Source organism: Dicentrarchus labrax, unplaced genomic scaffold (assembly GCF_905237075.1).
Source record: "Dicentrarchus labrax unplaced genomic scaffold, dlabrax2021, whole genome shotgun sequence".
Classification (NCBI taxonomy): domain Eukaryota; kingdom Metazoa; phylum Chordata; class Actinopteri; family Moronidae; genus Dicentrarchus; species Dicentrarchus labrax.
Window position 1 is genome coordinate 23,058,836 of NW_026136719.1, and position 15,107 is coordinate 23,073,942.

A 15,107-nucleotide genomic window follows, 5' to 3' on the forward strand; every position below is an offset into this window, starting at 1 on the left:
ACTATTTTGGCAAATGGAAAAAATAAAACAAAACTCAAAATCTGAAAGAAGAAAATCTTTACAATATTAGCCTTGCAATGAAATGAAACAAGGGACTGGTTTTACACTAGACAGGGCAAGGCTGTTAACGAAGTGGAAATTTGACGTTCATCTTATAACGTCTACTTGACCAAAACTGTGGAAAAAGCATTGTTGTTTTAGTAAGTGGCAGTTATTACTCATGTATGATTACATAATTTGGGAAAGGTTTGTTTATCGGTACCAATAAATCAACGATTCCTTCGCCAAATGTTACGTTTTTTTTTAGGCTTTTCAAATAAAATTTCCAACCCGCAGGTCTGTTTTGAAGCAAAAACTCCCTGCCCCAGGGAATGTTGATACTCTTCCACCACATCCTCCATGTGTTTTAACTGCTCAGTGATGGAGGCATGTCTGAATTGGAGTGAATGACTGAACAGATCAGTAATTCACCTTGTTTTTGGTTGTGTATGTCTGTGCCTCTTTACAGAGGGCGCTGCAGGAGACAGAATAAAATCTGAGTGACACTAATCACAGGGATGATGGCATTTTCCTGCTCGCACAAAAGACAGCATATATTTTTTAAATCAAACTCGTAAACTGGAACTGACAGCTGTTGCATATAGTAAGATAACTCCCCTGTTCTGTATGTGGCACATGAAATGTATTCGGAAGGAAGTTGCACGAAGGACCAGCATGAGGCCCCTATAATAGCCAGTAATGGGTTCATCTTTGAAAACCACATTAGATCTTAAGAGCCACATGAAAGTATAAATCAGGTAATTATGCACCCCGGTCTGAATGGATCCGTGGCTGTAAATGACACCATTATTCTGGATTCAAAGAAACACAGAGTCACAGGAATCAACAGTCTTGCGGCTTGTGTTGCTTGTTTTATGATTATGTCTGCACACTGTGGAAGTGAGCGCAGACAGTCAGTGCTTGCACGTGTATGTTTGTGTGTGTATGTGTCCATAAATCAGGGCATGTTTATTCGCAGCACCATGTGTGTTCCAGACAGCATAAAATGAGTTAACAGTGTCTGGAGGAATGTAACTGTGAGAGAGGATAGACGGATGTAAAGAAGACTGAAAACGCTTCACGGGTGTAAATTAGAACAGCACAAAAGGAACTGAAAAATGGGAATACAAATTTGAAAATAAAATTGAGGTTCAACATGTTTAATGTTTAATAAAGTAGAAGTAAGATTTATTTTTCAGCTCTACCCAACTCAAAATGTCACCACAAAACGTCCCATATTTTTTTTGTCTATCTCTCTGAGGGATTTGGTGCGGAGCCAAAGTGTTGACAAACATACACTTAGCAGGCCAGGAGTTCTGTCCAAATCAAATAATCAACCAGGAAAACCTGATTAGAGGGCCAGAAAGAAAGGGCTCACTTCAGCGCTCCCAGTGAATCAACACTCGCAGCCAAACAGAAACATGCCACAGTCACAACTGTTACTAAAAACATAATTATTTTTTGTTTGGTGTTTCCTCCATTCAGTTCAATTTGATTCATTTAGATAATTTAACAAAATGGATACAGTCAACAATAACTGTAAGCCTTACAACACAGAGCTGATTCAAAAAATAACATTTACTTTAGCAACAAGAGATCATTTTCAAATCAGTTTGCTCTCTAACCTGAACACTGTTTTACATCCCTAAAACAGGATTAGAACTGTGTTTAGTTACAATCAGGCCCTAGAAACATATGTACCTGAGAAAAGCTGTGAGCAAGCACTAGCAAAGAAACGCTGGTACAATGAAACCATGAGCTCCTCAAATAGTCCAGGCGCACTTCAGGGGCCCATTTGCACCTTCAGTTCAGAAAATGGGTAAAGCACCACCTGCAAACAGCAGGACACGTAAACAAGCACACATGGATAATACCAGGCGGAGGAGGCTTCTCGACAGTGAAATACACATGACACACACACACACACACACACACACACACACACACACACACACACACACACACACACACACACACACACACACACACACACACACACACACACACACACACACACACACACACCCTTGACTTGTTTCACATTCCTGAGTCACCCCTCCACCACCCCCTAAATCTATGCTTGAGTGTGAAATACCACAGGAGGGTGGTCTCTGGACAGGGAGAAAGGTGAGGAGTTTAAAGTGCAGAGTGCACTGAGCCCATCTGGTCAGTCAGCGAGTAACTGAGGCCTGACAGAGATCAGTTCTTATATTAAACCACACTGACATTAAAACTGGTCACATGTCCCCCGGCCTGTGCTCGTTGAAGCCTGTAACTGACTTACGGCGGCTGCTGCTGCTTCTGACTGTGGATCGAGTTTAGGATGAACTCTCTCCCCTAAAATAAAACCGCTGGATACGGTTACATACTCAGCTCCCACTAAATAAAGTCCCCACTTATTTTTGGCCTTCATCTGTTCCACTGATCCAGTAATAAGGCTCACAAGCTGAGGGGGAAAACATCTCCCATCACAGCATACACACATAAACAGTCACCTGGTCATACCCACACCAAAGTGTTTGAACCTTTGTTTAAAATACAAAAAAATGACAGCAGTACTTTGACCTGATCTGGGCTCTAAGAGTTTTGATGATGGGATATTTACATGGTAGAATTTCACCTGCTCTCTGCAGCCTCTCTTCACATACTGCATTCTAGCAACTATATAAGTATTCATTCTTTTTCTGATGTAATCTCTTTTCTTAAATTTATCCCTTAATCTGTGCTTTTTATTTTTCCTCTTTTCTGAATCTTTCCTCTTCACTCCTTCTCCCACCCTCTCCTATCCTGACTTCCGTTCTTTGTTTCATCTCTTCCCTCTTCTTTTCCCTTTGTCACTGTCTCCTCTCCGTCCATGTCCTCGCCTCTCACCTACCTCAGCTCCAGCCCCTCTGCCGTAACTCGACACTTTCTCACAGCGAGCGCCTGACTCTGCCAAGTTGTTTCCCTGTGTTGCTCCACTGTTGCCATGGTGAGACTCTCTGTGTGTATGTAGGAGTGTGTGTGTGTGTGTGTGTGTGTGTGTGTGTGTGTGTGTCAGCGAGCAGCTACGTACACTCACGCTGGTGTAAACTACAGCCCTGGAGCTTGTGTCTGAGAGGGTGTGTGTGTTAGAATGTGTGGATTTAAGCACACTAACTTTGGTGTAAACTGTAGTCCTTGGAAAGGTTTGTGATGTGAGAGAGAGTGTGTGTGTGTGTGTGTGTGTGTGTGTGTGTGAGACAGTCTGGCTAGCATGTGTGTGCGACAGATGTAAAAACAGGAGCAATGGTGGTCAAGGTCACGAGAGGGCCCATTTTATCTGGCAGTGGTTTCCCTACTGTGGCACTGTGGCACCACGACCTGGGATCTATGGACACACACACACTGGCTTGCTGTTTGCCCAGCACACTAGGGAGGGCAGAGAGAGCCAGGGGGCCGGTAGACTGTTTGTTTAAACAAGGTCAATACATGCGCATGCACATGCGCACACACACAGACACACACACAGGAGCGTTTACTGTATACTGCATGAGGGCTGTATATGGCCTTGCTAGACTGGTCCAAGCTCAATTCCTCTTATTCCCCATTCTATCCTCCCCCACTCTCCCTCACTCTCTCTCGCTCACACACACACACACCTCTCTGTCTCTCTCCCCCTCTCAGTGACTGTTTTCTTGCTGTGCGCTAAGCCTGATTACAATAAATGAGAGCCAAGCTTCCAACATGTTTACATCAAATACAGCCCTGGGGCAAAGCAACACCAGCTCCAGCCAGTTCACACAGTGCAAACTGCATGGCTCTGCACTATTGTCTATGTGTCTCCCCATTATGACAACCAGTCTATTGAAAGGGTCAGCAGAGTGAGAGAGAGACCTATCGGAGCAAAAACTTGACTGTGGCAAAAGCAACAGTACGAAGAAGAAAAGAAAGCATATAAGACACAGGTAGAGAGAGATGGACAGAATAAAGTAAAGGGTTATAGACACTGAAAATGTGAGAGTAAATACAGAGATAGAGAGCGAGACAGCAATGGGGTCATGGCCATGCATTCAAGTATTTGGCTCAAAATCATTTAATGCATCCAAGCCAGTGGAAATCTAAGGCTGTCTTGGACAGCTTCTGTCATATTCTTTTTCCAGTCCTTGTTACCAGACACCACAGCTTCATTTAGATTTATTAACTGGCAACAAGGTTAAAGATGGATTTCAGATTTCAGACTTGTGTCGTAATTAAGTAGTTCTATGCTGTATTTGTGGGTACTCGTTTGTTTGTGTGCAGTGTACTGTGACTGTTTCTTCACTGTATCTGACAGCCTTTTCTTGCTGTGTCTGTCTGCCTTTATCCACAGCAGCAGGTAATACCAGAGGGGCTCCTTATATTTGTGTGGGTGCAGCAGCACTCAATTAAGCTGGATAAATACGCACAAGGATACCTCAGCCAGCCAGAGAGGCTTTGGACTTATATGTCTCCTAGCAACAGGTGTACCGATTATGGTCTGCAGCTAGCCCCAGAGGAATGGCTAAAACAGCCAGTCAGCCAGGCACAGTCAAGGCCATCCTGCAATGTACAATCATTTTAAAAAGATCAGGTGGTCAACAATATTGAAACATGTTGAGGATCTTGCACATTTTTAAAATAACCTTAAAAATGTTCTTAACCTTTGCACATAATTGTCAATACCACAATGCTTGTTTTAAAGTCTGTAGAATGTCAACTGTATAAACAATATGAATACTGTATAGTGGAACATACGTCATTCTTCTAATGTATTTTTATTTTGTGAACAATTTCTCAGAAAGTTCAAAGATTTCTCCGCCAACCAGTAGATTACAAGTGTAGGATTTCCTAGTTTGTGGTGCTGTACACATGTAAAGAGATAATTGTTCTAATGGATAAAAGCCTCACAAACATTGTTGACGGATGGACAAAGCAACACTGTGGCTAGTTACAATATCATTAGCAGGGAGTCTTTGCATAGAAATACACAGAATTCCTCCCAGATCCCAGTGCTATTAATCATGTCTGTCAAAACAATTCAATGTAAACACTGTCATGCTTTGTGGTCTTTGTTTGTCTGGCTACCATACATACAGACAAAAAAGGAGCTGACTGCTAGGGCCATTGCCAGCCAAAGCTTTATGACCTGTCCTGCTTGAGATCACTGATCAACAGCTGGTCAACACCATTGTGTCTTTCTTATTAGTATTAGCAGAAAAAGTTGTGTCAAGCTTCCGACACTGCAGTCTCTTGTGTTATTCCTTGATTGGATGATATGTATTTGTGTTGCCAGAGCACAAATTACTGTAACATAAAATTCAAAGGCATGTCTACTGCTTAATATAATGCAACACACGCCATACGATACTATTGCAAAGTCACACAAGAGTACACACAGTACCAGCTGACAACAGTAAACAATTTTAGTATGCACTGCTGTTTTTCTAATCTAAGGTGTTTTATCTGTTTTGTTTTGATCCTAATAACCCCACTAGTTCATCTATTTTCTTAACAGTCTAAACATAAAATATTTAAAAATGAACTTTTAATGTAAAAGTTCACAGAAATCAGATTTCAAAACTTGGTTACAGAGCTACAAGACAAAAAATAATGGGTTGCCAAGGGGCGGACATTTTTTTCCGGTAAATTTCCGGAAACTTTCCGGAAACTTTTCATGGAAAGATAAGCTGGGGAGTTTTGGAAACATTGAAATGGGCAAAAATGGCTAAATGTTATTGAAATCGAATACTTCCAATAACGAAATTACTTGAAATGTTAGTGTTTCTGTAGAAAAACATTGAGCTTGTTTAGATGAGCCACAAGCAATAACAACACAGCTGCTGCACTGGTGGCATGGTAAATGGTAAATGGACCTGTACTTGTATAGCACCTTTCTAGTCTTCCGACCACTCAAAGCGCTTTTACACTACGTGCCACATTCACCCTTTCACACAGTGATGGCAAAGTCCATCGAACAGAAACTAACATTCATACACATTCACACAGTGATGCACGGCATCGGGAGCAATTTGGGGTTCAGTATCTTGCTCAAGGATACTTCGACATGTGGCACCAGGGGCTGGGGATCGAACCCACAACCTTCCAATTTAGGAACGACCCGCTCTGCCTCTGAGCCACAGCCACATCCATGTTCTTTCCGACTCGTAATGTCCAAAGACAAATGGAACGCTATAAGTGGTACAAGCCAGGCAATTACGTCACGTTCTCGCGTCAGAGCAACTCGGGCGGGGGATTTACGAGACAAATGGATAGCACCATAAGTAGTAGCCCAAACCATTGACCTTTAGCTTAACATATGATGGTAGCTAGCATGCTGCCTTTGATGTACTATGGCCATGGTTATGGTTATATGCATGCAATACAATTAACCCAAATAGGTTAATAGCAATGGGTTATGTATTCAACCCCCTCCCCCCCAAAAAAAGAAAAAAACTCCCATATTTTAAAAAATAAATGTTGGCAAGTATGTAGGTATGTAGTAGCCTATGCAGATTACTGCGTGTGCATGTCATTGACGAATATAGGGAGGACATTCAACTGAAGTTGCATTAAATCAGGTTGTTTTAAGCAAGATTATCCTGCAACTACATGCAAGTTCCCTGTTATAGATTAACAGTATTATAACAAGTAATACTAAAAATATCCAGTTTAGTCCCATTAACTCCCGTTTATTCTCGTTTATTCCTGTTAATTCCCATATATTCCCACAATTCCCATGGAAAGTTTCCAACTTTGAAAATTCCTGGAATTTTGCAACCCTACAGTAGCTCTACATAATTTGCTTGACCACAATCTGATCAGTGAAACACCTGCTGGGACTCCCAACTAAAGGTGATAGAGCAATAAAAGTCAATAGCTCGTAGTCGAACATAAGAAAACCAGGCATCGGTACCTAAATGGCAGGACAGAAACATCCTTGAGTTTGTAAACAAAGCCCTGGCTTGTCTGTAAGAGTTTGCGAATTCCGGTACAGATTATGTTACTGTGAAAGAGACTACTTGAAGCCAGTACTCCATCTGCTAAAAAAGAGTCGTTTGAGCTCCAAAGTAAAGTATACACACCTCTCAAAACTGCAACCAAAGGTTACTCAACTGAGAACTATTTAGATCCATCAAATGTGACCTTCTTGACACTTCAACTCAGAGAACATCTCTGCAGGGAGAAGGAAGAGGGAAAACTGAGTAAACCAATGAAAAAGAATTTGAGCATTGCAGCTACCGAAGCACTTTCAGAGCATTTTTCATGCGACAGAACTCCATGGCATTGGGTTAAATGCTAGTGTACTTTATTGGACTGCGCATATGGTGCGTTATTCCCTGCTGCTGAGGGCTCCACCTGCAAATTTTATTGTACATTGTTTTATTCTCGACTACAATACAAATGTCTACGCCAAGAAATCCTGGTTTGCCTGCTTCGAACGGGCCAGATAAAGAAATCAAATGTAAGAGTCATGTGCGCAATCGCTATCGGGCACCGAGGGTCACATTCACTCCAGTGTATGAAAGAGGGAAATTTGATGCTCCCAAAAATTGTCATCATCAAAATGATCAGGTGGATAGTAGGCTACCTGTAGGTAGGTTTTTTCCTTCCTGATACCAATTGTGATAGCTAAACAGAGTACTGATCCGATACATGTGCTTTATTGAGCCTATATACATGCACACATATCATTTTATTTTTTTAAATGCATATACTACTAAGCCTGTATGACTGCTTTTATTGTTTAATGGCCCCAGGTTAAACTCTTTGTCAGAGTTAAGAGTAGGGCGGGTTGTGACTTCACTATCATCGGGAAAAAATGGCGAATGAGACACTCCTGGGAAGGCTGCCTTCCATGGAGGCTACAATGTTTCTGTAGTAGCCCAGAATAAAGCAAGCAAGGGAGTTGCAATCTGCAACTACACCACTAGATGCCACTAAATCCTTCCCACTCGTTGTTTAAGGCCATGCAGCAGAAACAAAACATGCTTATATACAAACTGTGTGCATTTGGATACAAATAGGAGCAAACCTCCCAGTTGGTCCCCGCCAATTTCCGACTTAAGATTTTTCCCTTGGTAACAGTGCAACTCAAACATGTATAACACATGTAAACCAGACCAGACCCACAGCTCCCTACTCAGACATTCTCTTGTTTTTCTGTTGACACAGCAGCTCAGTGGTGCATTGATCTGGGCAACAGTGTGGCCACAAAAAGAAGTCATCACCATGTCCAGATGGCAGCTATGCCGTCATCTGGTGACATCACACCACCAGAGTCAAGACCCAAGGAGAATAAGAGGACCCGCAGGGCTACAGCCAAGGTAGAAGTAAAATCTGTAGAAACGGCAGCTGCTGGTGTATCAAAGTATTTTAGATCAAAATTATTAAACCTTGGAAGTGAAGCATGCTTTGAATGTGGACTGAATGACGTAAAGATAAATAAAGGAATAATAAATAAAGGCCATAAAGGTATTCAGTCAATGCCTATTTTCTATAGCTCTTACTGTATACTAATGTTTACCATCATAACAAAGAAAAGCTCCTTAATGTTGCCTGCAAAAAAAATTATATTTGGTAGTATACGTCCAATCTAAGTATTCAAATTCTGTGGCAGAGAAGCTGCAATCACACATGCTGGCACCAGTGTCATTGTGTCCCAAGGGACTAGCTTGGTTAACACCAACAGTGCACCTGTGAAACATGATACGTGCAAGCTTGTTAACCCAGTCAAAACAGTGGCTGAATGACTTTGAGATTCCCTCTGACGTGTTTTTCTGTTAATTTTAACATAGGTCTAAGAATATATCCAGCATCTCTGCGTGTTCTTCTGATGACCTCAAACAAAAATACAAACCACAATGCATGTGTGTTGGTTTTCAAAGTAAACGTGTTTCTGTAATAACAATAATGACATCACAGGGTGAAGAAACGACCTTTCAGTATGGTACTTTTTTTGCACAGAGCATCAAAAAGAGGCTAAGAGGACCAACAATAGAGGAGTGGGTGTTTAGTAAACAAAGACTGACTGTTAGACCTGCTGGACAAGTGCTGATAGTATCTATCCTCACATAGCCAGCTCATTATTAGTGTTTTTTTAGTTTAATATCACACACTTAATTCTAAAGAAAATATACTTCCTAATCAAACTCACTTGCTCAGCCCTCCCTCCCTTATAAAACTCATTCACCCACACATTTTCTCTGTGCGCAAAGGTTCTGCAAACCGCTGCTCATGACAAGCAAATGTTGTCTGTGTGCTTCTCTCGCTCTGTCAACTCCCTCTGGCCGTGACAACAATGTGATCATGAAAGTAGCGCTCCAGCAGAAATACATTTGATTTTCATTTTCAGCACAGTGCTAATACATAGGAAACACTGACTTCTTTCACTTTTATCTGTGCAGGTCGAGGTGCAGGTTTAATAGGAGTTTTTTTGTATAACAATGTATCAAGAACAGAACAAAGCAATCTGTAAACCTTGCTCATCTACAAAAAAAAGTACATGAGTGGGAGTAAACCTAACTCTTGTGGCTTATCATCTGTTTTTGCCTCCTTGATCTAAACTGCTATCGTATTAATTTTCAATTCTAGTCTTTATTAGTATTTAGCCCAACAAAAACTAATAACCATAATAACAAACAAAAAAAATTGCATGACAAAATATTACAATTACAACAAAAAAAATATTGTTTGGAGCAAACAAACCAGAGACTGTCTTCACATTACAGTAAAGCTTTGAACTTTGAAATTGCCTAGTTTGAGTCCTAAGATATAAACTCTCTACACACTAGTAGCGTCTGCTATAACCAACCATTTCCCTCTGGCGATGAGGAATGAGGGCAAGCATGGCAAACACTTGGTTGAAAAACATTTGACAGCTAAATTATGCATCCTCACATATGGCAGGATAGAATCTTGGTCTAACTGAGGTTGAAATGGTTAATGATTGGCCTGGAGGGAGCCTGCATGACTGAATGTATGAGGACATGGGCTGTTTCTAAAGCAACAAATGGCAGTCATTTGGGCTTCCTTGTTGTTTCAGTAAATTTCATGTCCACAGCTGTTTGATTGTTGTATTTCTTTTCATTTTTATATCTTTTATATATTGTGCATAATGAGCGGTGACTGAGATAGCCTGAGGCCTAACCTACTTCCCACCCAAAGCAATGACGAAACAAGTCGCCTACACCCAATGATAACAAAAAACTAATAATAAATACACACACATTTGGATGTGCTTCAAATACATTTTTAAATGTAGAATATATAGAATATATTGCATTCTGATATTAATAACATTTTCAAGAACCTTTCTTCTTTCATGTGGGGTGTCACAATGGCGCACCTGGGACCACTAATATACTGTATTTAAACAAACAAAACTCAACAAGATGAAGATCACATTTATCCACATTTTGCTTTGCTAGTAGAGTAGATGCAAGTGTGCAAGATATACGAAGGACAGACTGGACAGCTGACCGAACTGGCAGTCTGAACTCATTGAGCCATTGCTGGGTTCCACAACAATGGTCACGGTCCAACTCGGCCCCGTCTTAATCATACACACAAAGGAAGCTAGTCACTGCGTTCTTGAAATATTAATGGGACTGAAATCTTCCGCTCTCTCTATCTTTCTCCCTCTCTCACTAGTCAGAGAGAAAAGCAGCCATAGCTCTATGATAGCACCTAGTCTCTCACAGGTGCTATCGAATGACAGACCAGCTGACTGGGCTACAGTGGCAGCTCTCATGCCTGCCTGCTTGTCTTCCTGCCTCAACAGGTTGACTGACAGTCTTGCTGTGGGAGAGGGTCCATGTGACAATCCACACATGCAACTATGTAGGATGAAACCCTAAACGTAATGCTCATTCACAACAACTACATGTCTGGTTGAACAATTAGTCCAATAGTGCATTAGTTTTATCATTCAAATATTGCTATCATAAGTATGAAGGATGTCTCTGTGAGTCACTCACAGGCAAAAGGGCCTCCCTGCGAACAGCCTGTATTTCAGGAAGCTGTTGCTAAATTTTGATGTAATCAATGAAGGCTGCAAGAGCTGACATCTTGGCTATGGGGTTGACTTTACCAATGCATGGCCAGCATCACGTCAACACAGACAATAAATCAGTCCTGACCTCTGGTGTAAATTTAAGCTTCAGTATGGTAAAGACATCAGATTTAACCTACAAAATGGTGAAGGATTACTTATGACTGAGCAGCAGTAAGTGCCCCAAACTTGTGGGAAAATGCCGAACTTTGTTACCTTGACAATTGGGTGGCCACCGGACGCTGCTTTGACAGCTCCTCGGCTGCCCTCGGTCTCATAGTGCGCTCGGTGATGGGCTTTGGGTTGCACCTCTATCTTCAGGTCATACTGCCCAAACTGGCTTGGCAGCGGCCAATCTAAGGGAGGCAGTGAGGAGGTTCTGAGGAGAGAATACCACAAGAATGAACACACCCACCCACACAAAGAGGAAGAGTATATTAGAGCTTTGATATGAAACAATTATAACATACAGTGGAAAAATGTGTGGTTGTAGTAATTGGTGCATATAATTTAATAACAAACTGGCCTGAAGCTTAGGACCAAGAGAGCATAGAATCTTGTCAGTGATGAGGAAAGAACATTTTAACAGCTTTAACAGTAAAACTTTCCCTCAGAAAATTTGCTTGGGTACTCCTACACCTTTACACTTTCCATATTTCAAATGATTGTGAATTTGTACAGACACAGTAATCCATATGACATCAAAGCTCACAGGGTCAAGCTAGACAACCTCTCGCTTTACTTTATGGATGATGACAACAACCTTAAGGCTGTCTGAAAACATTCAAAAGCTGAGAAGGTGGTATTCCCCTATATTGTCTGAGACAGTGTAATAGGTGTAAATGGGGGTATGACATGCAGTATACTTAGTCCCACCAGACAGTGAATCACTGGAATGCCCACATGCATTAATCCTGTTCTTAAACATAACACTTGTAATAGGTCATATTAAGATTATAAGGGTGAATCATTTTCTAAGGGGGGCTTTTCTTTGTGAGTCGTCTTTGTGGGTCAGTGAATGGTGGTGGGTGGGATGAGAGTGTGTCACACAGTGGTTAATTACGCTGTGTGTGTGTGTGTGTGTGTGTGTGTGTGTGTGAGTCTGTGTGTATACTGTACAAGTGTATATTTTATGCGTAGTGCACCCCACGGGCTGGCATTGTGTGTTTTTCCTCCCTGCCTCTTTTTTTTTATCTGTGTAGGCCACAATCATATTTGAACAGCTGCACTCGAAAATAAAACACTCAATGGCCTTCTCCACAGAGAAACTGGGCCTCTCCATCTGAGTGCATTAGTTCAGTTTATCCCCAAAACATTTTGTAAACACTGGCATCAACTATTAGCATCAACCAGGCCGTAACCTTTTCCAATGTTGTTGTATTTATTGTTGTTGATTAGAATTTAATTAATTATATTCAAGTAAAATCCCCACAATCCACTCAAAATAATGATTTTGGAGTATATTGCAAATTCTCCCAAAATGCCCAAAATGAAAAGTAATCTGGACCAAAATGTATTTCAATATAGACATACTGAACCAAATGAAATATGGTGGAATATGCCTCTTATGACACTAACAAAAATTATCAATATCTTTATCTTTGTCATTTTTATCATAATTATCTTTATATATCTGTCATTGTCAGAATCATTATGTGTATGACAGCTACAAATGTTACCAACAGAAATTTCCAAAACATCCACAGTTTGTTAAGTTTTCTTTACATTAATGGTCTACATGGCTTACATTATTGGTTTACTTACGTCTACTCACATTCTACTCATGTAATATCTGTACTGTACTACTACAGTACATATGTTCAACTTGATAAGGTACTAAATTGTATTAAAAGCCACAATGTAAACCCTTGTCACACGCTGACAATGTACACAATTAATTATTTATGATCCAAGAAGCCTACTGTAGGGCAGCATAAGCTATTATGTGTCACCCAGGTGTTTTGTCTGGCAGCAGTTACAAAGTGCCATTGTTTTTTTAGCACAGCAGTATACGCAATCATAAATTAAACTGTGTGCCTATGTATGCATGCACACTCTCACTGTGTCCATGCATGTGTGTATGTATGTCTATGGCTGTGTTCTATGTTAGGTCTGAGTCAGTGAGTTGATTTTGTACTGTGGGCAGCTGCAACTTTGTGGTTCGTGTTGTCTTATGGGCCAAGAGGCAGACGCCCTACGCTACACACTGATCTCTACCATAATGTTCTCTCTCTCGCTCTTTGTGCCCCCTGTCACACGGTGGCATGAACTTTTATTTGGCTCTATCCAAGGCGGTACAGGCTCCTAGCATGCAAACGTACTGAGTCTAAACTGCATGATAGATCTTTGACAGTAGAAATAATTTTTAGGGGAAAGTTTGTAAAGTTTTAGCCAGCATGGCTTACTCCCTTAATTCTTCCCTTTCCAAATGCCTGTCAAGTGCTGGCTACATTCAGACCAATCTGATCAGACTGAATTAAAGACATGTGAGTCAGGCTTTCAGTGGAGCCATTTCACTGCATAAACTGCCTTACAGACTGGCACCAAATCCAAAGAAAAGGCTGCATTTTGGAATGAAAAGGCATGTGTCTGATATTTTGTAGATGTTTTGAGAAGCTAAATGTAGCTTTGTGGTTACAAATCTAACTGAGCTATATTTTACAGATTCTCCTACCGCATATGACATGAAAATGTCACCTAAAACCACTTTAGGTTGTAACTTGTTACATAAATGAACCCTAACTTGACTACTAGCCAGGCTGAGTAAATCATATGTGAGGCTATATAACCCAAATAGTTGTCATGAACACTTTCTGTTCACTTGCTGTGTTTTCTCATATCCTGCTTTAAAAAAAAGTTAACACTGTCTATCTGTGCTGACGATGATGAATGTATAGTCTGCTGTAATGTTCAAATAGTCAACAAAGACTTGTAGTCAGTCCTTTTAAGCAGGATTTTCAAACACAGTTTTCACCTGATAGCAGCTCTATCTAAGATCTAACACTCTAACACGGTGTAATAGACGCATCCTAACCCTTATGTTTTCCTCCCGGCAGCCATGACATAACCACCCAGGAAGTGTGGGTTTGCATGGCTGCTACGGTAACAAGAGTAGAGGAGGACAGAGGAAATATGAGCTTTGTGACGGAGCATTAGCCTATGTCCTGACAGAACATAACCTTTCTCAAATGTCTACGCCCTGGTGTAGTGGCTACCGGTCCCATCACATTGCTAAAACCCACCTAGTCTTCTCTATAGTCTCAGCAGTCCCAGTAGCATCATTTTCTTCCAGTAAATTAGGTAATCTTGCATCTATCTTGCACATGTTGCATGAATGAAAACAATGTATGTTTATGCTGTTCTCTTATAGTTTTATATCAAAAGTCTAGTACAAGTACTCCCTGAAAACTAGTGCATCTTTACTGGTTCCCTCATGGATTAATGGTAAGCATACATGTAACCTCTAACCAATAATACCATTAGTACCTCAAATGCTAGCAACTAATAAAACTGCATTTTTAGTCCTAATGGTTATCCTATTCAGTTTAATTATTTCTCTCTGTCACTCCCACTTTCACAGTCCAAAAACAAAAAATACAGCCAATGCTAACAGTTCATTCAGTCGATCAAGTGATGTAGTGGCTACTTTTTAGACTATTTTTTTGATTACCACTTCTAGCCTAGGCTCTGCTTACTGACAAGAGCTGTACATAATGTATTTTCCACAGAGTAATCCTGGTCTTTTGTTTGAATAAAGTGTTTTGGCAACCAACTCATTAGAGTTTATTAATATCTCATTGTAGACAGCTCAGGGAGTAAGGCGTGACGTGAGAAGACTTAAAATAAGTGTCTGAACACCCCACCAATTTTTTATCCCACCCATTCTAACCCAATCACACCCATTCCATCTGGGCCATCTGTTTAAAACACCACTAACACACACGTGCATGCATATAGGCAACTCAACTACCTTTTATCTTATGGCAGACATGAGCTTACACCACTTGACTTTGTGCTATAGAAGTCACACCTGAAGATT

General features: G+C 40.8%; 2 protein-coding genes across 4 annotated transcripts in view; one reads left to right on the top strand and one right to left on the bottom strand.

The window, feature by feature from the left end:
• Positions 1 to 3,796, top strand: part of esrp2 (epithelial splicing regulatory protein 2) — a 54,480-nt gene extending 50,684 nt beyond the window's left edge. The window contains exon 16 of the mRNA XM_051380331.1: positions 3,786 to 3,796. The gene's annotated coding sequence lies outside the window, so the exon portion shown is untranslated. The remainder of the gene's footprint in view (positions 1 to 3,785) is intronic.
• The window catches only part of nfatc3a (nuclear factor of activated T cells 3a), a 61,496-nt gene that overhangs the window by 26,975 nt on the left and 19,414 nt on the right, over positions 1 to 15,107 (bottom strand). For all 3 annotated transcript variants that reach the window (XM_051380326.1, XM_051380327.1, XM_051380328.1), the window contains exon 3: positions 11,285 to 11,447. In XM_051380326.1, coding sequence (XP_051236286.1) covers positions 11,285 to 11,447 — 163 coding nt within the window. The remainder of the gene's footprint in view (positions 1 to 11,284; positions 11,448 to 15,107) is intronic.